Source organism: Podarcis gaigeae, assembly GCF_964106915.1.
Source record: "Podarcis gaigeae genome assembly, chromosome: 4".
Lineage (NCBI taxonomy): Eukaryota > Metazoa > Chordata > Lepidosauria > Squamata > Lacertidae > Podarcis > Podarcis gaigeae.
The window spans coordinates 83,701,779-83,725,568 of record NC_139677.1 but is presented as its reverse complement, the minus strand read 5'-3'; the positions used below and the strand labels follow the sequence as shown (position 1 = coordinate 83,725,568).

Sequence of the window (23,790 nt, the reverse complement as noted above, 5' to 3'; positions counted from 1 at the left end):
AGCAGCTACAGGATTGCAACCCTCGTTTCCAATCCGAATTTAGCTGGGTAGCTTTTGGTTCCCGAATAAGAGGAGGCTTCTCCATGCATTTGAGTATTTGTGGGTGGGCGGGGTTTTAAAAGTCATGCTCGGAAATAGGACCCAGGGACCCAGTTTCCTGCTTTGGCTACGCACCCCGCCCCCCACTTCTCAGAAGAAACCTTAGACGGGAAGCCTATTTTAGACACGTGCCAGGGACGTGTCATAAATCAAGCTGCACCGGCTCAGGGACCCGTGATACTTTTACCATTTTAACGTCTTCCTTTAAATGCAAGCTCTTTTACGAGATCCAGTGTGGAACGCGATCCCCGCGGGATCAAAGCGGATGCTATCTCTCGGGGGAATGTCGGAATTTATTGGGGATTTTTTTTTGTGGTATTTTTTTTTTTGCGTGTGCCTTTGGTGTAGGTAGGCCATTGACGGTGCAATACTGTACTGGTAAACTTAAGGAATTTTGTATCGGGGATGGGGGAAGGTAGCGTAGCTCTTGCGTCAGCACAACCACTGCATGAGAGGGAGAAAAAATCTCACCCTTCCAGAGAGAGAGAGAGTTCTGCTAAGGAGTCACGCTAGTCAACCCTCGTCCGGGCTCCGGCCAGATCAGCTCCCAGCAGAGAAGCAACCGGCAGCACCCGACGATCGCGCCCCCGCCCCCGCCCCCCGGCTAGGTGGTTTCGCACGCACTCGCGCTCCGCTCAGCAGCAGCAGCGTTAGTTTTCGCCCAGGGGGAGCGTGGGCGGGGCTTTCGCACGTGCTTATGCGCGTCACGGACCCTCTATAAACGATCGCTTTCCCATTATTTTTAAAAAGAACGGTGCATAGATTCCCGGCGGAGCGCGGGCGTCTCCGCTCCCCAGGTGTCGTCACGCGCCGGCAGCTGCGTGTCCTCGAGCGACATGCTGCTGCTGCAGCAGAGGGTCCTTGCAGCGCCCGCTTGCAGTGCACCTGACGAGTCTCGGGGCTGCAATCCCGAGGCACGCTGAGCTGCGGAGCAAGCCCTGCTTTCCAATTCATTTATATATCTATCCATTGCATAGGATCCGGCTGCTGCAGCGTCATACTCCCCCCCCCGCCCTCCTCTACTTTCCGGGCTGCTGTAAAAAATCCTGTTCTGCTGCTGCTGCAGAGAATGACTCGGATAAGCAAGAGGAGCGGGACCTGCAGTACTAAAGCAGCTTCTTCGGGCGCATCCTGCAGAGAAAAGAGAGCGGACCCCCCTTTCCTTTGTCCAGCACCTCCTGCTCCCCCACTTGGCCGAGGCCTCTGGAAAACGCAAGGGGTAAAATGTAGCAGCCTTAGGACCCGGGAGGGAAAAGGCAGGCAAGCCCCTCCCTCTGGGGAATGACCCCGCTTCGTTGCACAATGTCATTGCAATCTTTAAAACCGATTTCTGCCTTCTCCTTTCGCACCGCCCCCCCAACGCCCTTCTGCTTAGTGGGTAGGAGTGAAAATGCAGCTTGCACTCTTCTTGTGTTGGTGCCCCCCCCCCCAGTAGCTGGGGCAACTCAGGCAGATGGGTGGGGTACAAATAATAAGACTGTTTGATAAACTTTTAGCCTGCTCTACCTTGCAAGGTGTTTGGGAGTAGCTCGCACAATTCCTTTTCTAAGGACTTGTGAAGTCAGTTAAACTGAGAGGCCCAAGGTCACCCAGTCAGCTTTGTAGCTGAGGGAAGAGTATTTGAATCCAGGTCTCCTAGTCCAGGAATACCAGTCACTGCACAATGCCATCAGAGGCTTTCTTTGATTAGCACTCGGTTCTTTACACCAGGGTTGGAGAAACCTGCAGCCCTCCAGATGGTGTAGGACTACAACTCCCATCAGCCCCTGTCAGCATGGGCAGTGGCCAGGGATTAGGGCGGCAGTAGTCCAGCAACATTTGAAGGGCTACAAGTCCCCTACCCCTGCTGTACATGGTTTTCAGTTTTCAACATTTGTAGAGCGCTTGCTTTTCAGAGCTCTTCTTTAGCACAGCCAACCTTACAAGGTAGGTCATGAATTCCCAGTTTTACAGGTGGCGTGTCCACTTATAAAATTGGCAAGCTGGAACATGTGCAGAAGAGGGTGGCCAAGATGATAAAGGGTCTGGAAACCAAGCCCTGTGAGGAACGGTTGAGGGAGATGGTTGTGTTTAGCTGGGAGAAGAGGGGACTGAGGAGATACGATATCCATCCTCAAAGGTCTGAAGGCTGTCACATGGAGGACAAAGCAAGCTTGTTTTCTGCTCTGGAGAGTAGGGCCCAAACCAAACCAAAGTTACAAGAAATGAGATTCCGACTAAACATCAGCAAGAACTTTCTGACGGAGACGTTTGACAGTGGAACAGACTCCAACGAGAGGTGATGGACTTTCCTTCCTTGGAGGTTTATAAGCAGAGGTCATGCATGATCCAGTTGAGATTCCTACATGGCTGAAGGTTAGACTAGATAACTGTGGGGGTACCCTCCAACTCTACAATTCTATAGTTCAGTCTAACATTTTAGCCTCTAAGCTTTAAACTCATTGTGGCAAAATGCTGCTAAGCCAGACCGTTTCCTCTCCCAAGTCTTTTTAGTGTAGCCTTACACCCAGGAACTTTGAATGGAACTGAGTATGCCTGAAAGGACAAAGGGAAATGTCTACTCTACCTATTTTGCTTTAACGAACTATTCCCTCCAAACACCTATCATATTCTACATGGACAGATGTTTCTGGAATCCCATCAGCTCTGGCCAATATGGCTTGTGGCAAGGGATGATGGGAGTTGTATTCCAATAGGCTCCTGAGGGCTACAGGTCCTCCACCCCTGCTCTAGAGGGACCCTGTATGCAGATGGAGCAGACTCAGTAAGGAGCTGGTTTAGCCCTTAAGTGCAGTGCTTTGCTTCCACTCAACTGATGGCTGCCATTCTGCTGCCTCCTCTGGGGAAAGCACTGCATACAAGGGCACTGATGCAGCAAAAGCAGAATCTACCCTCCGCCTCTGGTGCTGAGTCCGTACTAGGTGCTGGGTGCATGTCCAATATGCGAGGTCCAGTGTGGAAGTGTTGGAAGTTTCACAGGGTGACCTTGGGCAAGGCATATTCTCTTACACCAGGCTTCCTCAAACTTGGCCCCCTGGATGTTTTGAGACTACAATTCCCATCAACCTTGACCACTGGTCCTGCTAGCTAGGGATCATGGGAGTTGTAGGCCAAAAACATCTGGAGGGCCGAGTTTGAGGAAGCCTGCCTTTACACTAACCTACCTCCTAGAGTTGTTGTGAGGATAAAAGGGGTGAGCAGCATGTAATGTCGCCTTGATCTCTGGAGGAATGGGGCCATATTTGCCCCATTCAAACTGTCCCTGTATATATATTTATATATGCACACACCTCTGCTTGCTCTGAGGATAACCAAAACTTGGCACTTGTGTGTTTAGCACTTGCGCTTTCTGTAGCGCTACAATTTTCTTTAATAAAAGGCGCCAGCTAACTTTCATAGCCTCGTGCTGTTCTGGAATAGGAGCCAGCCCTTTGGAAAGAGGGGGTGATTGGCAATTAAATACCCTGTTAGCTTCAGGGAGAGTTTGCCTTACCTGCTCCCCCAGGCAAAAATCCCTGGACGGGAGAGAACTCATCCCATATGATGGCAAGGAAAAGGGATGCAAAAGCCCTCATCTGCACAATGTCCTTCTCCTGCAGTCTGTGACCTTCCATGCGTAGCTTGTGACTCCAGCTCCGTTTGCACGTAGGTGATGATGCAGCAGCGACAGCCTCCTTGCAAAGGCTTGGTGGGGGGGAAGCTGAGTCCTGCTGCTGCAGATGAATTGCAGTAGCTGTTTCATAGATGGTGGGCAGGCACTCTTCATTTAAGTCTTTAGAAAGTGCCTCCTGTGGCTGGTAATGCAAAATAGGATCACAGCCATCGCTGGCAGGATATTTTTGTTCTAGCAAGCTGGGGATGCCCAGTTACGATTTTTCTAAATTTGGGCAGCATAGGTTGGCCGTTGAACAAATACTTTTTTGAGTCTGTGCACAAACTAATAAATTTTATTATGGCATAAGATTTGGTGGACTAATGCCCACTGCGTCATATGCATATGTTAAGAGCTTGTGTTTTATTCTGTTTTTATTGTGTGCACCACTTTGATGATTTTATGTTGTGAAGCGGTCCATAAATTTTAATTGCCACCACCACCACCATCAGTAGGGGTGGAAGGGGCCCATGACTTGTAACTTCAGTCCTTTTTACTCCTTTCTGAACTGACCTTGCTAGAGTACTCATTAGTTTGTGATTTCTGTAATTTGAAGTTAGAGAGAATGCTTTTGAATTTAAGCTTATCTGGGCTTATGGCAAGGTGTCAACAGGGCCGATGATCTTCTAATTTTGCATATTAAGTGCATGTGCATATGCAGAGTGAGGCCTAATGGATTTAATAGTATATATCCAGGATGCAAATTATGTCCCTTTGTTCTACATCAACTTAGGCTTCTTGCTGCTTTTACTATTTTTTATTCTATTCAATTATTCCTATTTATGCTATTTCTATAGCAATAGGATTTTGTTTTTTTAAAAAATAATGGCAACAGATGACTTTTCAACCTGATGAGAACCCAGGGCCCGATATTCACTTGCACTTATTGCACCCCCTACAAAATCAGCCTGAGGCTCAAAGTTAACTTACAGCAGCATTCTAACATTCAAAGGTGTGTGTGGATGTTAATTGGACAATGGAGGCTTGTATTGAGGTGTTATAACTCATCCCATTCCCCAAACCTATGTCAACTAACAAAATAAAAACAGCATACCAATGTATTATATTGAAACCAAATAATACTATTCATGTGCATTTGGTTGGAAATGATTTCCCCTGCTTTCAGTCGGGCTTATTCCTTATGAGCGTGTTTCGGACTGCAACCTAACTCAGACTTGCATCCCAGCTTCATGTTAAGTTACCTTGCAGCCTTTAAAAATACCAAAAACAACTCCTCTCCAATGTCTGCTGGCTTCACTTTGAGCCCGTTGCCAAAGCCAACCCAAACAGGAAGAGCTTCTAAGAGATACTTTAGCGCATCTCTAAAGGACCAGCCACCAAGAACACCTTGGTTTGAAGCAGGCTCCATAGTATTGCTAAGAAGGCTCCCTTGAACTAAGGACTTGCAGTGGGATGCAGATTGCAATGTCTATCTGCCAAAAAATCCCTCCATGCTCGTGGCTAACCTCCCCCATGCATGGATGTGTGTGTTGTGGTCACATGTGTTTTCTCACTCTGCTTGGCTTGTAGAAGAATCAGTCTGGATGGCACAGTAGCTATAGCTCCAAGGCAGCAGGTTGGATCCAGCAAAGTTATATCCAACTAAGCAAGTCAATGTTAGTTACGTAATTTCAGTGAGCTTCTTTTAGTGCAAATGGAGCCAGTGATAACGACTCTATACCAGTGTTGGTTGGTTTCTCTCTCCATCGGGCTTTTCACTTCCATCACAGGTGATGTGGGTGGCGCTGTGGTCTAAACCACCGAGCCTCTTGGGCTTGCCAATCTGAAGGTCGGCGGTTCGAATCACCACCATGGGGTGAGCTCCCATTGCTCTGTCCCAGCTCCTGCCAACCTAGCAGTTCAAAAGCATGCCAGTGCAAGGAGATAAATAGGTACCACTGTGGCGGGAAGGTAAATGGTGTCTCCGTGCGCTCTGGTTTCCGTCATGGTGTTCTGTTGCTCCAGAAGCAGTTTAGTCATGCTGGCCACATGACCCGGAAAGCTGTCTATGGACAAACGCCGGCTCCCTCAACCTGAAAGCGAGATGAGCACCACACCCCATAGTCGCCTTTGACTGGACTTAACCGTCCAGGGGTCCTTCACCTTTACCTTTTACTCCAGTGTTGCATTTGAACAGTTGCACTGGTGTATCTACCAGTGTGAAAGCACAGGAGGGGCTTCCACCATAACCATATTTGTAAATATCTTCTCAAGGCCATAGTCCGACCAAATGCCCTGAAAGTAGGTCTCCAGCCCCTTATGCCACCCCAAGACTACAAAAAACAAAACTTGAAGGTTCATTCCCCCCCACTAGTTACTGCAGGAACTGTCAAGAGAGAAATAGGTAATATCGACAAAAAATAGTCCCCCCCCCCCAAATAATACAAAATTAGGAATTTGGCAAAAGGAAACACTCCCCACCCCAACAGTGCATGGTTAAACTATGGAATTTTCTTCTCCTGTAATGATGGCCACTGACTTTCATGTCTTCAAAAGGGGATTAGACATATTTGTGGGGCATAAGGCCAGGGCATTTTTTCCCCAGTTGGAACTCACTGGAACTCAGTTCTGGCACCTCTCAGGTTGGCGCCATTGCTATTTTAAGAGAACGAGGGAGGTGTTTGTGGTGAATCCTCACAAAGCTACAGTTACCAGAATCCTTCACAAACTGCAGTTTCCAGGCTTCTTTGGGGGAAGCCATGACCGTTAAAGTCATATCTGAGTGCTTTAAATGCATGATGTGGGTGCGAGTTGCTAGAGCAGAGAGGGCTCATGCCTTCATGCCCCACTGTAGGCTTCCCAGAAGTATTTTATTGACTAGATAAGCCTTTAATCTGGTCCAGCAGAGCTCTTCTTATGTGCATTTTGCAAGCTTTTTAATTCTCAGTATGTATCCAGTCCCATAAACATTGCTGCCTCTTATACTCAGCCTAAATAAAATGTGTTCCTTTTTTATTCAGTGCATTCATACACCACCTTTCCAAGGAGCTCGAGGTGTAGTACGTGGTTCTCCCCCCTCTCCCTTTAATCCCCACAACGACCCTATGAGGTAGGTTAGGCTGGGAGGCAGTACCTGGACAAAGGTCACATCCAGCGAGTTTCATGGCTGAGTGGGGATTTGAACTCTGATTTCCCAGGTTCTACATACATTTAGGTGCAGCTCTGCACATAACATCTCTCAGTAAGTTATTCGTTTCCTATTCCTCGCTGGAGCTCATCTGAGACTGAGCCGGCTGAGATGTTTTGTTAGTTCTGTCCTGAGCCGCCAGCAGCTCTTGCAGCTCATAGTGGGCCTTGTGGCTCCAGCAGATATGGAGACACCCGGGAATGGCTGCTGAGTCAGCACTTAGCATCACTAAGTGGATTTGATAGTTTTGGTACTTGGGTAATCGCTTAGGAGCTTGCTCCAGGTGAGTGGGCAAGTGGCAAACTGCAATTCTGCCCTTGTTTCCCCCAAACACTGGTAATCTGCAGCCATAGAAGGTGTGCACACACCAAATTTAAAGCACGTGATGTTCCCCTAAGAAATATTGGGAACTGTAGTTTACCCCTCAGAGTGCTGCAGTTCCCAGCACCCTTAACAAATCACAGTTCCCAGGATTATTTTGGCCCGCTTTTAAGTGTGATTTAACTGTAGTGTGTGTGTGAATGTAACCATAGTCGTGTCACCTGCAGAAGCACTTTCTTTCTTTGCTGAGTGTGCAGCTGTTTCACTGGGATTTAAACTACAGCTGTTCCTTTCCCTCCTCCCCTCCCTTCTGATCAGGGGCTGTTCCATATTGCCTTGTATTGAGTGACGGCCCATGGAAGACGCCGCCTGTGAAAAAGGAACTTTGTCTTTGATTGAAGGGGCTCTGCTTGAGAATTGTTTTCTTGGCTCCCTTTGAAATATCCTGGGGAAATGGGAGCTCGTTAAACTCCAGATTGCAACTGGTCAGATGCAAACCCTTGAAGGGGTCCAGCAGTGAATGGCCAGTGTGAGTACTGGTGTATCTTGCGTGTCTGGTTAGAGAACATTGGCAGCCTAATGACCCATTCCTGAATCTCTTGCCAGCTGATGTATGGGAAATGACGGTTCAGCAACCTGATTGCAATATTTCTTGCAGCAGCATACAAGGCCTAAAGATTGTACAACAATCCAGTGCAGTGTTGCAAACCATGATATGGCTGTATGCACCCCAGTATCTGAGCAAAATGAGAGATTTCGGGGTGCCAGCACATACTTTGGCTGGAGTTTTCCTAGAATGAAGGTCACCAGAGACTGTGGTGTCTTTTATTTACATTTATTTACGTAGAGCCTAGGACTTGCTGATCAGAAGGTCGGCGGTTCGAATCCCTGTGATGGGGTGAGCTCCCATTGCTCGGTCCCTGCTCCTGCCAACCTAGCAGTTTGAAAGCACCTCAAAGTGCAAGTAGATAAATAGGTACCGCTCTGGCGGGACGGTAAACGGCGTTTCCGTGTGCTGCTCTGGTTCGCCAGAATTGGCTTAGTCATACTGGCCACATGACCCAGGAGCTGTACACAGGCTCTCTTGGCCAATAAAGTGAGATGAGCACCACAACCCCAGTCGGACACAACTGGACCTAATGGTCAGGGGTCCCCTTTACCTATTTATGTAGAAAAGTACATACCACCCTCTCATAAAATATCAGAGCAGGGTACAGTGGTACCTCGGGTTACATACGCTTCAGGTTACATATGCTTCAGGTTACATACTCCGCTAACCCAGAAATCGTACCTGGGGTTAAGAACTTTGCTTCAGGATGAAAACAGAAATCGTGCTCTGGCAGTGCGGCGGCAGTGGGAGGCCCCATTAGCTAAAGTGGTGCTTCAGGTTAAGAACAGTTTCAGGTTAAGAACGGACCTCCAGAACGAATTAAGTACTTAACCCGAGGTACCACTGTACAGCGATATACAAACACAAAAAGCAGTATGCTTTTATATATATAAACATTGGAAAGAACTTTCTTACACTAAGCTGTTCAACACTGGAACGGTCTCCCTCAGAAGGTGGTGGACTCTTCTTCCTTGGAGGTTTTTAAAGCAGAGGTTGGATGAGTTCTGCCATCCATGGATGACTTCATTGAGATTTCTGCATTGCAAGGGGTTGGACTAGATGATGCTTGGGGCCCCTTCCAACTCTGCGATTTGATGATATCACACACACACACAGGCTGAGCATATTATGGAGAGGCTCCAACAGTTTTTTTTTTGGGGGGGTGGGGATGGTAAAGCCAGAGTGTTGAATTCAGCACAGAGAACAAGACAAGGCCCCTTTATCTTTTCTGGGAGCATCTTCATAGAATTTCAGAACTGTACAGGTTCCTGAGGGTCATTTGTCAAGCTTTCGGTAATGCAGGGATAAGTATGGCAGCTGCTAGTTTGTATGGCAGCCTTTACCCTTCGGTCCTGCAAAGAGTTGCTTAGCAGACTTGGCTAGAGCCATTGCCCAAGAGGCTTGTTTGACCGCTTAAGCAGTCTCTCTGTCTACAGAATGCCATCTTCCAGATATAAAGCCACAGGCTGGGAGTGGCTCCAAAGACGACATACAAACCAGCCCTGCCAATCCTATAACAACGTTACCCTGGAGCTGTAACTATCAGGGTCATATTCAGCAGTGCGTACTAGTTCGGGTTTTAAAGCAATCAGGGGAAATGAACGAAATCCTGCAAAGTGCAATGGGTTGGCCAGTTGGCTAGTGGATAGCATGTTAGGAATGTCATTGTGTATGGCGTATGCCTTGTCACTTTGGCTCTAGTGGCAAAGTTATGTTTGATCTTTGCAAATGAAACATTATCCTGGATTGCATGCTTACAAGCCTTTGAGTGTTAAAGGATTTGGAGAGGCAGGATACAAACCTTAGCAATCCGTGAAGTTAGCATATGATTCAGCCCTTAGACTTAGAGGTTTTCAGCCTTTTTGAGTCCATGGCTCCCTTGACCAACAACTTTCTTTCTGCAGCACCCCTGTGGGGCTCAGGAACCTAGTTATGTCACCCCTTGCCTACAAAGTTGGCAGCTCCTCACCCTTTTTCAAACACCTTCCCTTGTGAAGTGTTTCCTCAGACTCCTCTCCTCTTCCCTCTCCTTGGGAGTCCTCTGGGTAGCTGCATCTTTTGCCCCTGGTCTCTGAGCTGTACTCCCTGCCCTAAAGAGACGTGCTTCCCACAGGGGCCTGGGAAGCACCCCCTGGCCAGCCTCAGAGGCACCATTCACCTGGGGAGCTTGTAGCCAGGGCTGCTGCAACAAACAGCTGTGCAAGCCTTTGGGAGGCAGAGACACAAGAAGGCATCAGAGGAGAGAAGGAAGGAAGGAAGGAAGGAAGGGAGGGAGGGAGGGAGGGAGGGAGGGAAGAAAGAAAGAAAGAAAGAAAGAAAGAAAGAAAGAAAGAAAGAGGGACAGATGTCAGTGTTGCCTGTGGCATCCCTGGCCATCATTCAAGGCTCCTGAGGGTGCCACGGTACACTGGTTAAAAACCACAGCCTTAGACTATATGTGGCACTATTAATTGAATGAGCACATTATTTATGTCCTGGAAACATTCAAAAGTGCCTTGAATTAAACAATACATCCGCTGACTTGGCAAAACTCATATTATGGACAGTGGGCACGATCCAGAGTGATTTGCGCTTTGATTTATGTAGGGTTCAGATGTGTCTCTGGATAGTTTTCCCTAAGGGAGTGTCCCGAGCAAAGAGTAATAAAACTGAAGCATTTCCTATTGCAATATGTAAACTGTGACTTCTCAAGAACAGAGACACAACCGACTTGAAAAAATCAGCTACAGGGCTAGCAGCGTTTTACTTTCAGGTGGTCAGCAGTGTGTGACCCGGCCATCTGAAATTGGAGTAGCAATTTCACTCCCAATTTACTTTTACACCAGAATGAAAGATACCAGGTTTATAAACCCAGAGCCTACAATATTGGACAATAGGCACATAACCTAAGAATTGGCCTCTCTTAAAATTGCTTGGTGATTATATGTACACAGGGGTAACTTGATAGTTTGGTGAAAGTTTTACAGTTTTACAAGATTTGGAGCCCTGATTATGTAGCTCTGAACATGGTGAAAGCTTTGCAATGGGCTGTTTGTATCAGATACTGTACTAGAAGTATGGCACCTAGCAGAAGAATGCTGATTTTTTTGTTCTGTTTTATTACTTCGTAAGAATGCAAACAATTTAAAATGGGCAGATTGCCTTTTACCAAGCTGGAGTTATCAATGCAGTGATGAGTAAAATATACAGCAATAATCAATAGTGTTCTCTTAGACTAGCAAGTGGGTCACAAAGCCTGTGCAAGCGGGTTTTGGACTTTATAAACAAGCTCAAAATAATTATTGCTTGCAATCCTTAACTGGTATGATGAATATCTTACAACTTTTTGTTTAGTTGGCTTGTTATAATGCTGTCTTGACACTTGTTGCAATAAATCAGTGAATTTTTGACTTGTGGGCCACCATATTAAAAAGTTTGGGAATCAGTGCCTTAGAGAAAGGTACAACAGTACTCATCTTTGCAATCTTGGTTACAAAACTATCTCTTGGCTTCTACCTGTTGTTGATAGATCTATGCTGCTGAGGCTGCTATTGCTATTGCTCTTTTGTGAAAGATGCAAAATGAATCGCTCCATAATCTGTGTAACAGCTTTTCTGTTGGTCACCTCCCCCCCCCCACGTTTGTCTTCCTCATATATTTGCTTTCATTGGAATACCCTTTCAGATTTCTGCCTGTTACCATTCCATCTTTCTCCTTTGGCTTTCCATTTTTACAACCACACTCTTTCTCTGTTCTTCTCTAACTCATCTTTTGCCTTGTTTTTAAAATAGATTTTGACCTGGTGGTCTCGGGCCTTTGTACAACATCCTATCAAGTTTTAGTGGAGCTTTAAACATTTCAATAATAAATAAATAAACAAACATAAATGTAATGTGACATGCAATAATTGTTTGGGTAACATTTTTAGAGGAGGGTTTAAAGGAGGCCACATACACTGGTTCACAGATATTCCTGGTAGGACCATGGCCTGAACAAAAACTGGCATTGGGTGAATCTGTCTGAGAAACAGCCATTTTCTCTGTCCCATTCTTTCTCTCCAACTTCTGAGTTTCTCTTCCACCTATAGGGAAAGGGCTGTAGCTCAGTGACAGAGCATCTGATTTGAGTGCAGAAAAGTTGCAGGTTCAATCCCTGGTATTTTTAGGGCTGGGAGTGTCCCCAGTCTGGAACCTTGGACAGCCACTGTCTGTCAGTTTGATGTTACTAAGTTAGATGGACCAGTGATCTTGACTCAATATAAAGCAGGTTCCTATGTCCGTTCCTGAAGGTAAGGATAGAGCAGCAGCAGAGAGAAACTGGTGGAATTCTGGTTATTTTGGGCTCTTAACTTTCATCAGCCAAAGTCAACATGGACAGTGGTTGGAGCTTATGTGAGTTGGAGCCTAACATCTGGAGGGTCACAGGTTCCTCATGTTTGCCATACCATGTGAGCAGCGTTTGAAATTTGCCGGGTGCATTTTGCACCTGGCTATTGACCACTTTCATAAGAACATAAGAATGGTTCTGCTGAATCCAGAATCCTGTTTTGCATAGTAGAGGCCTATGAGAAGCTCATAAACAGGCTGTTGACTGACATGGTTTAATTATGACAACACCTGTAGGCTGCTTTGAATCATTTCCATGAATAAAGTGACTAATAAATAACAATAACATCCTTGTAACTGCTGATGTGGACAAATCCTTGCTTTTGGGAGGGGAAAGGAATTGTGTAACATAGGCAATCTGTTCAGTGGAGATGTGGACAAACATGAACTATTAGGGGGTAAGGTTAATGGTGTAATATGCAAAATCAGATCAGTTGCTATGAGGCAAGTTGACAATTGGTTTGGTAGAAATGGAAAGGTTGCCAAGAGTCTTGTGGAAGGACTGGAGGGGCTGTTTGCTGCAGGGGGCGGGATTGGGAACACGGGCTGAAGGGGGTCAGTTGGCTGTCTATGAAGGAGTTGAATTAAGCAGTGAAGGAGGAAGAAGGGGAAATATGGAGAAAGAGAGGTGGGCTGTGACTTCAAGGAGACTGTGGTAGGTCAATTTAGCAGCAGAGGAGTTGGAGGGAAGGTAGAGAGGGAGGCATGGGTTGAGGGGAATGCTCAGAGAAGACTTGGGCCAGATTTGGCTATTGTGGGAAGTGAGGGAGACAAGGGTTTGGGAATTTGAGAACTGGATGGCAAATATTGGTTACAGACAAACTTTGGACTGTAGGTATCTAGTTTATTTGGGGTGGGGAGTGGGTAGTCTTCATTATTTATAGGTAAATGGGAGATACTGATACCGAGATACTGATATAAAGCCCAACTAGACAATCAGCCAAATCCTAATGGCCTGTTTTATTCCTGGGAAAGGCAATTTTGTTGGTAGGTAATCTGAGGAAGAAGTGGGGAGGGAGTGAGGTGATGCTTATGCATTCACTGCCCTTTGTTCCCCTGTTCCAAATTGTCCCATCCGCTGCTTCCCTCCCCGTGTTTCCCTTTTCACACACATAAATAAATGAGGAATTGGACACCTTGCAAGGTTGGGTTGCTAGTGAGTGTGTGGCAGGTGTAATTTGAAGCATAACCATGGATCAAATCCTCTATTCCTACTGCTTCTCCTCCAAATCGACTCATTCTGGGGTGGCTTTTCCTGAAGCAAAAGGGCGGAAGGAACATTGGGACTTGAGCTGTGTACGTGCTGCACCTTTAAAGCACATTTGAAGCACATTTGAAGAATGTAGTTGCTGGGAATGGTATCTGTGAGGTACCCCTCACAGATACCATTCCCAGCAACTACTGTGCCCAGAATTCTTTGAGGAGAAAAATGTGTTTCGAATGTACTTTAAAGGTATAGCGTGTACCTTTATTGTCCGTCGAACCTTAATCACTAAACTAAGGCTCCGCACCAGTTGTGGTAACATAGTAGGTTTATTAAGTTATTAAGGAGGTTTTCTACCATTCTCTGGCAAGGCTCTTACTACAGGCCTGCAGGAGGATTTCTCCTAGTCTGAGGGAGGGCTGGCTTCAAGGGTCAGCATGGTTGGACACCTGCTGAGAGTTGCTAGGAAATGCCTATTCACAGCTACAGTTACCTCACAGCTACCTCACAGCAACAGTTATCAGAGTGGCTTAACAGTCAACCCCTCTTCCCAGGAAACTCTGGGAATTTTAGTTCTGTGAAGTGAATAAGGGTCTCCTAACAATTCTCAGTACAAACTACAGTTCCCAGGATTCTTTGGGGGGAAGCCATGGTGTGATACTGCTTTAATCTATACTGCAGATGGGGCAAGCAAAAGTGAGGCAGAGCAGCAGCAGTTGGCATTGAGTGGGCATTGAGGGTTGTTCAATCCCCCTATAGTTGGCACTGGTTGTACTTAACAGGACAAAGCACAGTTTAATTACAGTTCCTGAACATAATGCAGGTTTCCACACGTGTGTGTGTGTGTGTGTGTGTGTGTGTAACACATATTTAGACCAGGGATGGGGAACCTGGTAGCCTGGTAAGGAATGTGCCCCTCAGACTGAAGAAAGGTTCCTCTCGCCTGATTTTAGACCTGAAGTTGTGTTCAGTCTTCAACAGATTCTTAACAATCTTTCGCAGCCGATCACATAAATACCTTTTAAAAAACAACAAGCAGCCTGTAAATAACTCTACAAACCTTTCTGCATGCCCCAGCATGCCAGAGGGTTGCTGGAACATTGGGTCTGGTCAGGTACTTGATTGGAAGGACTTAAGAAAAATCTCTTTGAACAAGTAGAACCTCTTTGAAAGGCTGAGCTTTTCATTTGGCTCTTTCGCCTGCATTGCATAATTTCGGGAGAAAGCTCAGCACTGTTGCCTTTTATATGCTGCGGATGTCTGTCTCTCTAATAATTACTCATCTGTTGGCATTTTTCTTTCTGGTGGAAAACATCTGCCATCTTTGTAATGCCACTGAGTCAATTTCAAAGTTGACTTCGCAAGTGCTAAATTTGTGAATGGAAATGGTATGGACATTTTTTGTGCTTTGTGTTTTGCAGGTATCCTGGAATTTATCAGTATAGCAGTGGGCCTGGTCAGCATTCGAGGGGTCGACAGTGGACTTTATCTGGGAATGAATGAGAAAGGAGAACTATATGGCTCGGTAAGTTCCTCGTGGTTTTGAAAAATCTTGGCCTCTGTTTTCTTTAAATGTGCTGTTTAAATGGCTATCTGCAGCGCCCAGAAAATCATGTGCTTGTAAAACAATGCATTGTGCAAATTTCTGGTCAAAGGTACTAGAATCTAGTTAAGAAGGATAAATAAGACGCTGTTTCTTAGTTTGACAGATTGATCCTGTGTTTACATTAAATAAACATGAAAGGTGGGATGTACTTGCATTGTCACAACCTGTAGTTTTGTGCTGGTGTGGTAAGCTCACCTAGGATGTTAAGCTGGCACAACACTTTGGATGATACTACTGCTCTCTGCGAATGGCCGCTGTTAACAGATGCGCTCCTGTGCTGTTTTGCAATACTCTTACATGGTATAGTAATCAGCAGAACCAGGCCATGATGGGAGGGTGGGGTTATGTAGTTTGGAAAGGTACATTTCCAAGGCATTCTAGCCACCATGGAACGTTCTGTGGCAGGGGTAGCCAATGCGGTGCCCTCCAGTGTTTTGTACTACAGCTCCCATCATCTGCAGCAATGGTCAGGAATGATGGAGGTTGTAGTCCAAAACATCTGCAGGACGCTGTTGGCTACCTCAAATCTATGGCTACGTTATATTTCTAGAGCCTAGTTTCTAGAGCCTTCACGCATTTTATATGTCAGACTATCAGAAAGAATGAGAAATTCCACTTATTTCATCATGTCAAGGTGCATGTTTGCTTAGCTATCCAGAATATCTTGAAGTTCTCAAAGCTTGAAGTTATGTCCAGTGTAGTTGCTACCTAAGTTGCACAGGAAGGTTTACGCCCATCTATGAAGCCATGGGAAGATATTATAGGATGGTTCTCTTTTGCTCTGGGTTTTTTTAAATAGTTGATTCTATACTGAGGAAGAAGCAGTAGAGTCCATCTGAGGTGAAGGGAACAGAGCACTGGCACCTGCAACTGACTATTAGTATGGATTATTTCTATTAGTTAGGTCAGGTACGAAAACCTGGAGTTAGGCCTCCATTACCCCTCAGCTGAGATGGCCCAGTATGTTTTCCTTCCTGAGGCAGGACAGCAAATGGCACCCGCTAGTTTGTAGTACCCAAGCCTGGTCAAGTTAACTTGGTTCCTCGGCCATGCTGCAAGTCCCTTTCTTCCTCACTTGCAGGAAAGATACAACAGCAATAAATTTCACTAACCCTTCACTTCCCTTTCATGGCACCCAAAATTAGCTGCCTGAGGTGGCTGCTCCACTCTGCCTAATGGTGGGCATGTCTTTCTCCGGGACAAAAGGATAGCTTCTCTGGCTTCAGTCAGAGGATTTTTGGCTCTGCTACCCACAACCTTAGCCTGGCTTGGACACCCCCTTTTTTTAACTCTCAGTTTCATTCCTACTTCAGGGTGACATTTAAGAATAGTCATGCATGTCAGCCTATGTAATTCATAAAGACAGAAAGCTGAGGGGGCCACCAAATGCAGGCATGAAAAGAGGAGACCTCACATACACTAAGGTTGGTTGGCCCAACACATTTTGAGAAGGGGAAGGGATAAGGAGTCTGAGTTGCCTTCATCCACAAAACGATTGGATGCAGCCCTACAAGCCTCAAAAGGCACTTCGAGGCAGCTGCATACGTAAAGAGTCAAAGGATGCTGCATGGAGCCAAAGGATGATCATGAGTTGTACTGGCTGAGCAAGTGTGCTGTATCATACCACAAAGTCTGAAAGGAAGCTCTGGAAAGCTAATGAGAAGAATTTCGTTGATGCTGTTTTGTGAAGACTGGCAGTATCATACATAGAGAGAAATAAGAACAATAAAACTGAACACATGCTACCTTAGACCAGATCAGATGGCTGGGCTGTCAGGCTCACTACTGTCCGCTCTTATTGATCATGATTGCCCAAGTCTTTGGGTAGGATTCTTTCCAAGCAGTGCTGTCTTTGAACCCCCAAGCTAAAGATTCAGGAGGTTGCACCTGGGCCCTTTTTGGGACCAGTCAGCACGGGGAGCAGGCACGAACGTCAAGGTGGCCATGAAGGTCGCCAAATTGTTGTCGCCAACCAGATATCAGCCTTTCCTTTTCTGTCTTTGGTCTTCTCCATCTCATGTTCCATTGATCTATTGTTGGCCAGTATCTTGTGTTCAGAAAGGGTTGTGTCGTTGGAACTGATGGCACTGGAATAAAAACATAAAATAAATGCAGAGGATAAAGCCTAGCTTTGTGAGAATTTGTGTGGGGTGTAAAATAGTGGTTCAGGGTGGAGGGGAGATGGGAAATACATAGTACTGATGGATACAATTTGTGTTATATAGAGGGCTTGTTTTGGTAAAAAAATAAAAATAAATGAGGTGCCGGTACTCTTGATAAAAGTGCCGCGGGTGCCATCACAAAATGGCTGCCATGGGCAACAAAAAGAGGCGTTGGTACTCCGTTCCAGTGAGTACTGTCACGAAAGAAGCACAGGTTATATATCACAAATGGTTAAAGATGAAGGACAGAACAAGGAGGGACTGTCGTTTACGGTGGAATAAGAGAAAGTGAAAGTTATAATACATTAAACAAGAGCAAGAAGATTCAGTTATGTACCTATTGCACCACAGAAAGTTGTATTACAATGTGATGATATCCAGATCTACAGTATACAGTAACCTGCTGACAGGAGTAGAAAGTTAAAAAAAAAAGGCTCTCTGTAATTTTATTAGTCAAAGAAACCATTAACACTACCTTAATTAAACCCTAATTAAACCTTTAATACTTTTTAAAACTAAAAAGCAGATATTTAAGTGTTCTACAAAGGAAGGCATTCATCCTTCCTGTGTTAATTTTTGCAATTGATGCTTCTGAGAGCTTTAATGTCATACTGAACTACGGAAGCTTTCTTTTATATAAACTGAAAATTTAACGTACAAGGAGCTAATGAAGTACTTGGCAGCTTTATGTCTGGGGCATAAGCTGTGCTTTTGTGCAATTCCCACTTCCGCTGGCGGGGCTTGCGTAGGAGAAATTCCTGGTGGATTGAACCCCTAGGCTAGCGGAGTTGGCTTTGAAAACTGTACACAGAAGATGGGTCTTGCCATCAGACTGCAACGTGATGAAAAGTGGCTGTGATCTAATTCCATTAGTTCCAATGAAACATAGCATCTAATATTCATGATCCTTTAGGGCCTTGTTGACACTGGCAAAATTAGTACCCATATTTCAGCAGCTGCCAACAGTAGCGCAAATACTGTTGTGGCCTGGAACCATTTCATTTTCCCCTATCCTTCTGGGTCTTGAGGCATGTGCCAACAAATAAGTGCTCAGGATATTGGGTTGTGCCAACCAGTTGAGGAGCTTGTGCAAAGATGGCGTTGCAGGATGCCAAAAGCTAAAGAATTGTTACTGGCTGCTGACATTGCAGTACTAATGTTTGCTAAGTGATAGGCATTCCCCATTTTTTCAGCTTTTGGGGGCAGGGTGTTGTTGTTTTTTGCTGCATTATAAACCACATATGCTGCAGGCAATTTCCAGAGGCGTTGTCAGGTTAGAATTCAAAGTGCCAACAGACTCTGCTGCTGCAACAGAATAACCTCTTTCAAAGTTGTCAATCATGTATGTCAAGGGTAGCCAAAATGGTTCCCTCCAGGTTTTGTTGGACTACAATTCCCATCAGCCCCAGCAAGTATGGCATAATGGTCAGAGTTGATGGGAGTTGAAGCCCAAGAGTATCTTGAGAACAAGTGTTGGTTCCCCCTCATATATATAATCTATAGAGAAAACTAAATACAGAGGTTGTTCCTTTGTTTGTTCATTAAATTTGTATATGCCCTTTATCCGTAGCTCTAAGAGCGACTTGCAACATAAAATTACAATGTAGAAAACACAAAATACATAATAAAAATAAAAGGCAACCCAATGAACCCACCCAACACATTTTAGAATGGCATAGGGTATTAATCAGCCAAAGGCCTGGATAAAGAAGAACGCTATATGTATAATGAAGGTGCCAGGCAAGCCTCCCTGGGGAGAGCATTCCACAAACAGGGAGCTACTGCAGAAAAGGCCTGTTCTTGTGTTACCACCCTCTGGACCTCTCATGGAGGAGGCACATGAAGAAGGCCTCAGAGGATGATCTCAGGGTCCATGTTGTCCTTGTTACTGTTATTAATAATAACAGTACCAGGCTAGAAGGGGCCCTAGGCTACAGTATCAGGTTCCAGGTTTGATGTGGGCCTGGGAGAGATGCCTTCATGAATTATTCAGTGTTGCAACATGGCATAGACACACATCCCTGGTGATGTGATCCGACTTGGCTCCCCCCACCCACTGCCCTGATAGGCTGACTGGGCAGTGGCAGGAGCAGGGATCCTAGTGGTCAGGGGCGGACTGTCCAACAGCTGCAGGCTGCCCAATGGCAGGATGTCCCAGCTGTGGCATCAGCAGGAGTTCTGGGCTCAGTTGGCTGGACTTGTGGGTACTGCCTTTCTAATTATGCTAGTGGGTTTACACTCAACCTATGTACTGGGTTATGGAAAAGTCTAGTTGCACCAGGAAGTGATCTGATCATGGCACTTCTTTTGTTCCACTGGAACTTAGTGTCAGATCACCCACGTCCACAGAGGTAAACACCAGATCTAAGAAGACATGTCCACAACTATGAGTAGGGCCAGATTTATTCAGGGACAATACCATCTGTGTACAGGGCACTTCACAGAGTAACCCAAGCCAAGCAAAAGTACCTGTGTTGACCATAAGAAAAATTCAAGTATCCACATTAGGGCAATTCTTTTATCCCACTAAATGTTGGACATGCCAAAAAGAAAATAGGTGATTTCCCCTACCCTTATGTGGTGGGAATGTGATTGTCAGAAAATATTGGAAGAAACCAAGTTAAAAAGGTCTTAAGTTATGGAAATCATCTTCAACCACTATTCATTTTATTTAATTATGTGGAAAGCTAAATAATTAGTTTCTCATATGTTAAGTGCATATGTGAGGACATTGCTCTTTAAGTCATGAAGGTCAGTGAACATCCATTAAAGAATGGATGAAGAAACTTTGGGAGATTGCTGCTGTCACCAGATTAATCCACTATCTGAGATTTAGAAAACAACAAAGTTATTATAGCTTTCAGACACAATGAAAGGGCCTTGCATCAGTTAATATTGCACTTAGAACGATCCAAATAGTGTTAGATTAAATTAGTAACTTTGTGTTTTCAGAAGGACAATATTGTTCCTTCATAATAATAGCATGTTGTTGTACTCTTTTTAAACTGAAATATGATGGGTTATATAATGGGTTATAAATGTTGATATGTTTTATTGGAAAAACAAATTCTTGGAATATGAAATCTTTTATTAGGCCAACTGAAATGTTACAGAATATTGTGCAAGACTTCGTGTTCTCTGGAACTCTGCATTAGGGTAGATGGTAAACGGGGTGGTGGTGGGGGAATTGGCTGAGGTTGGAGCCATGCATGGAGTCTGCATATAGCCATGGTCTTTTGATGGATTGTGGGAAGATGTAGTGGACGTTCAAGCAATGATGGGTCTTTGTCTCAAGGAGCTTATGATGTAAATTCCAATCATGGAGGGATACAACTGAGAGAGAAAAGTAAGGGAAAGGCATGGTTAATAAGGGAGAAGTGTGAGTAGTTGTGTGCTTAGTTTTTCTTTCGGTTGTGTATGGGGACTTTTCAGGAGCGTAGTAGGGCTTTGCATGATTTTATCAGGAGACAGAGCTGTGCTTTGTCTTTTCAAAACTAGACACAAATGCCATGTAGTACATATTCTGAATCTAATATTGACATTGGAAGGAAATTACCCACTGGCACCAAAGCAAATAGGGGATGCGGGTGGCGCTGTGGGTTAAACCAAAGAGCCTAGGGCTTGCCGATCAGAAGGTCAGCGGTTCAAATCCCCGCGACGGGGTGAGCTCCCATTGCTCGGTCCCTGCTCCTGCCAACCTAGCAGTTCGAAAGCACATCAAAGTGCAAGTAGATAAATAGGTACCGCTCCAGCAGGAAGGTAAATGGCGTTTCCGTGCACTGCTCTGGTTCGCCAGAAGCAGCTTAGTCATGCTGGCCACATGACCTGGAAGCTGTATGCCGGCTCCCTCGGCCTATAAAGCGAGATGAGCGCCACAACCCCAGAGTCGGTCACAACTGGACCTAATGGTCAGACGTCCCTTTGCCTTTACCTTACCAAAGCAAATGCTACACTAGAAGAAGTTGTTGGTTGGCACCTGTCTGTCTTGGGAGGCAGTCAAACCATTGGAAAGTTACTGCGCCTGCTGTGGCTGTAGAGACCAAAGTGGGAGAGACAAGTTTTGTTGCAGTTGGGGCAGATAAAGGGCTCCGGTTATGCTGCTGCAGATGCGCAATGGTGTTTCTTCTCTCTGCCCTCCTCCCAGTGGCCATCCCTTCTCTGGTCACTGCTGTGGATACACAGCCTGACTGATTGTCTCCAGGCACTGTGATCGTCTGCAAGGGATTCTCACACGGTGGAGTTAATGATGCCAGCCTTCATGTCACGTTTGCAGACATCTTTGTAACTCAGCGTTGATCTGCCAATGGGTTCCTGGAGCCAGCTCCCTGTAGAGCCCCTCCTTGGGGATCCTGCCATCTTCCATTCTGTGGACATGACCAAGGCAGCGTAGACTGTCACTGAGACAGGAGTGCGAACAATCTTCCTGATACAGGATGTGTGCAAGGGGTTGAGGCATCGCTTCTGGTGGGTGTAAGTTGCCCACATCTCACTACCATAAAGCAGTGTGCGCAGGTGACATGACCCACCTCTCGGCCTTACTGATGTGGTTCAAAGGAAAGGAAAGCATTTGGCACCAGCTTGGCTGCAGGTGTAGTCGGAAGGAAGCATACAAGATGCCTTCCAACTGCCTTAGGGACTCCACTCCCGATTAGCCTAGGGTTAACTCCTTAGCTTTTCCTTTTCCAGAAGATGTCGTACAAGGCAGCAAGGACAGATTGGTGCCCAGGATTTGCTTCCGAAGCCTTTCTCACAAGTGAGTTTATCTGCAAGGCAGCGGAGGTTTAGGAACAGAGTTTCCTTCTCCTAGATGGGCTTCCTTCCCAAGTTGACAAGCCCCATCTGCCCTTCATTTCCCTCATGCAGAAACTTGACCATTGGATGTGCTATTAGTCTTGTCCACCAGAGCCTGTTTTGGCATCTAGTCAGAGCTGTAGCAGGTAAGGAAAGGGCTGAATTTGTCATACATGCCTGCTCTGATCCTCTTAATTGTCAGGCATGCCCTACCCAAGGCGGTTGCAATTTGCATTTCTTTACCCTCTCTCCCTGCAAAGATGCATTTAACAATACACCTCTTTCAGCCTTACTTTTGAAGCTGGAGCTTGCAGGTAGGCGGGTGATTATTAGGTGCCTAATACTTACACCTGACTTGGTCGATTTAGGGGCCTCATAAGGTTTGCCACCCACAGAGGTTGATATTGCACAGTTCTACTCTCTTTTGCCCAGGATTAAGCTTCTGGGACCCAACTAAAAATAATCTTAGGTGCTGTTTTCAGAGTCACAGGATTCCCAGCTCAACTCTTACATTCTTTGACAGGACAGAAGGGCTAAGCTAGGAGTAGCCAATATGGTGCCTTCTAGATGCTTTTGGACTACAATTCCCATCTCCTATGTCCCGTGGTCAAGGGTGATGGGAATTGTAGTCCAACAACATCTGGGAGGCACCACATTGGCTACCCTTGAGCTAAGTCAAAAGATTAACGAAAATTTTTGATTAGTGATTTGTCATTGATTCTTATTGCACCTCTGCTTGAGTTCTATGTATTTGTAGGAACCAAGAAAAATAAAACCTGGAGTATTTGTGAGGCAACCTTTGCATTTTGTGTGCAGTCCGTCTTATGTGTTCAGGTCTTGTTGATTCTTCTTGGTATAATGCGTATTTTGCAATGTGATCCCTCTTCCCTAAAGAATTTGTGTCAGACCACAGAATAGTGACCTTGAATCTAACACAATGAGGTGCATGAAGCAAGGTATAATATGATCAATAAATGAATATTATTATGAGAAGGAATAGTGTCTGGAAGACTCTTCGGCTTTAGTAGGCTACAGTGTGAAAATAGATAGGAAGGAAGGAAATGATAACCTTGTAGATAACTACTGGCTAAATCATTTATGTTCTCAAAGGAGATAAAATGGTATCCTTGTATTAGGTAAAGGTAAAGGTACCCCTGCCCGTACAGGCCAATCTTGACAGACTCTAGGGTTGTGCGCTCATCTCACTCTAGAGGCCGGGAGCCAGCGCTGTTCGCAGACACCTCCGGGTCACGTGGCCAGCGTGACGAAGCTGCTCTGGCGAACTGGCACCAGAGCAGCACACGGAACGCCGTTTACCTTCCCACCAGTAAGCGGTCCCTATTTATCTACTTGCACCCGGGGGTGCTTTCGAACTGCTAGGTTGGCAGGCGCTGGGACCGAGCGACGGGAGCGCACCCTGCCGCGGGGATTCGAACCGCCGACCTTTTGATCGGCAAGTCCTAGGCGCTGAGGCTTTAGCCCACAGCACCACCCGCAACCCCCATCCTTGTATTAGGGATGGGTAAATCTTGCCAATTTTGACTTTTCTCTATTTCCAGTCCTTAAGTTCAGTTCATTCCTTATCCATTCATTATTTTTATTTTATTTAAAAAAAAATCCTGCAGGAAAATTCAAATGATTCTCCTAATATATGCAAATTTGTATGCAATCTTGCCCAATTTAAGCATTTTTGCAAGCAATGTACTCTAATATAATTTATTTTTGTATGTTATTTTGTATGTTCTGCACACCTGCCCAATATATGCTTTCTTTTGGTGCACAGGTGGGGCTTTTATTTTAGTAATTTGCCTTGCAAGATTGGCAAGAGGGCAAAGTTTGAAGGATAGTTCCATT

General features: G+C 45.5%; 1 protein-coding gene across 6 annotated transcripts in view; it reads left to right on the top strand.

The window, feature by feature from the left end:
* Positions 1-23,790, top strand: part of FGF9 (fibroblast growth factor 9) — a 41,849-nt gene that overhangs the window by 6,087 nt on the left and 11,972 nt on the right. Inside the window, exons 1-2 of one of the 6 annotated variants that reach the window (XM_083737464.1) lie at positions 13,890-14,029; positions 14,799-14,902. In XM_083737464.1, coding sequence (XP_083593590.1) covers positions 14,873-14,902 — 30 coding nt within the window. In that variant the 5' untranslated portion in view covers positions 13,890-14,029; positions 14,799-14,872. Of the gene's footprint in view, positions 1-13,889; positions 14,074-14,180; positions 14,201-14,259; positions 14,279-14,472; positions 14,492-14,798; positions 14,903-23,790 lie in introns of those variants that run through there. The other 5 variants (XM_083737465.1, XM_083737467.1, XM_083737466.1 and 2 more) reach the window with 5 other exon arrangements.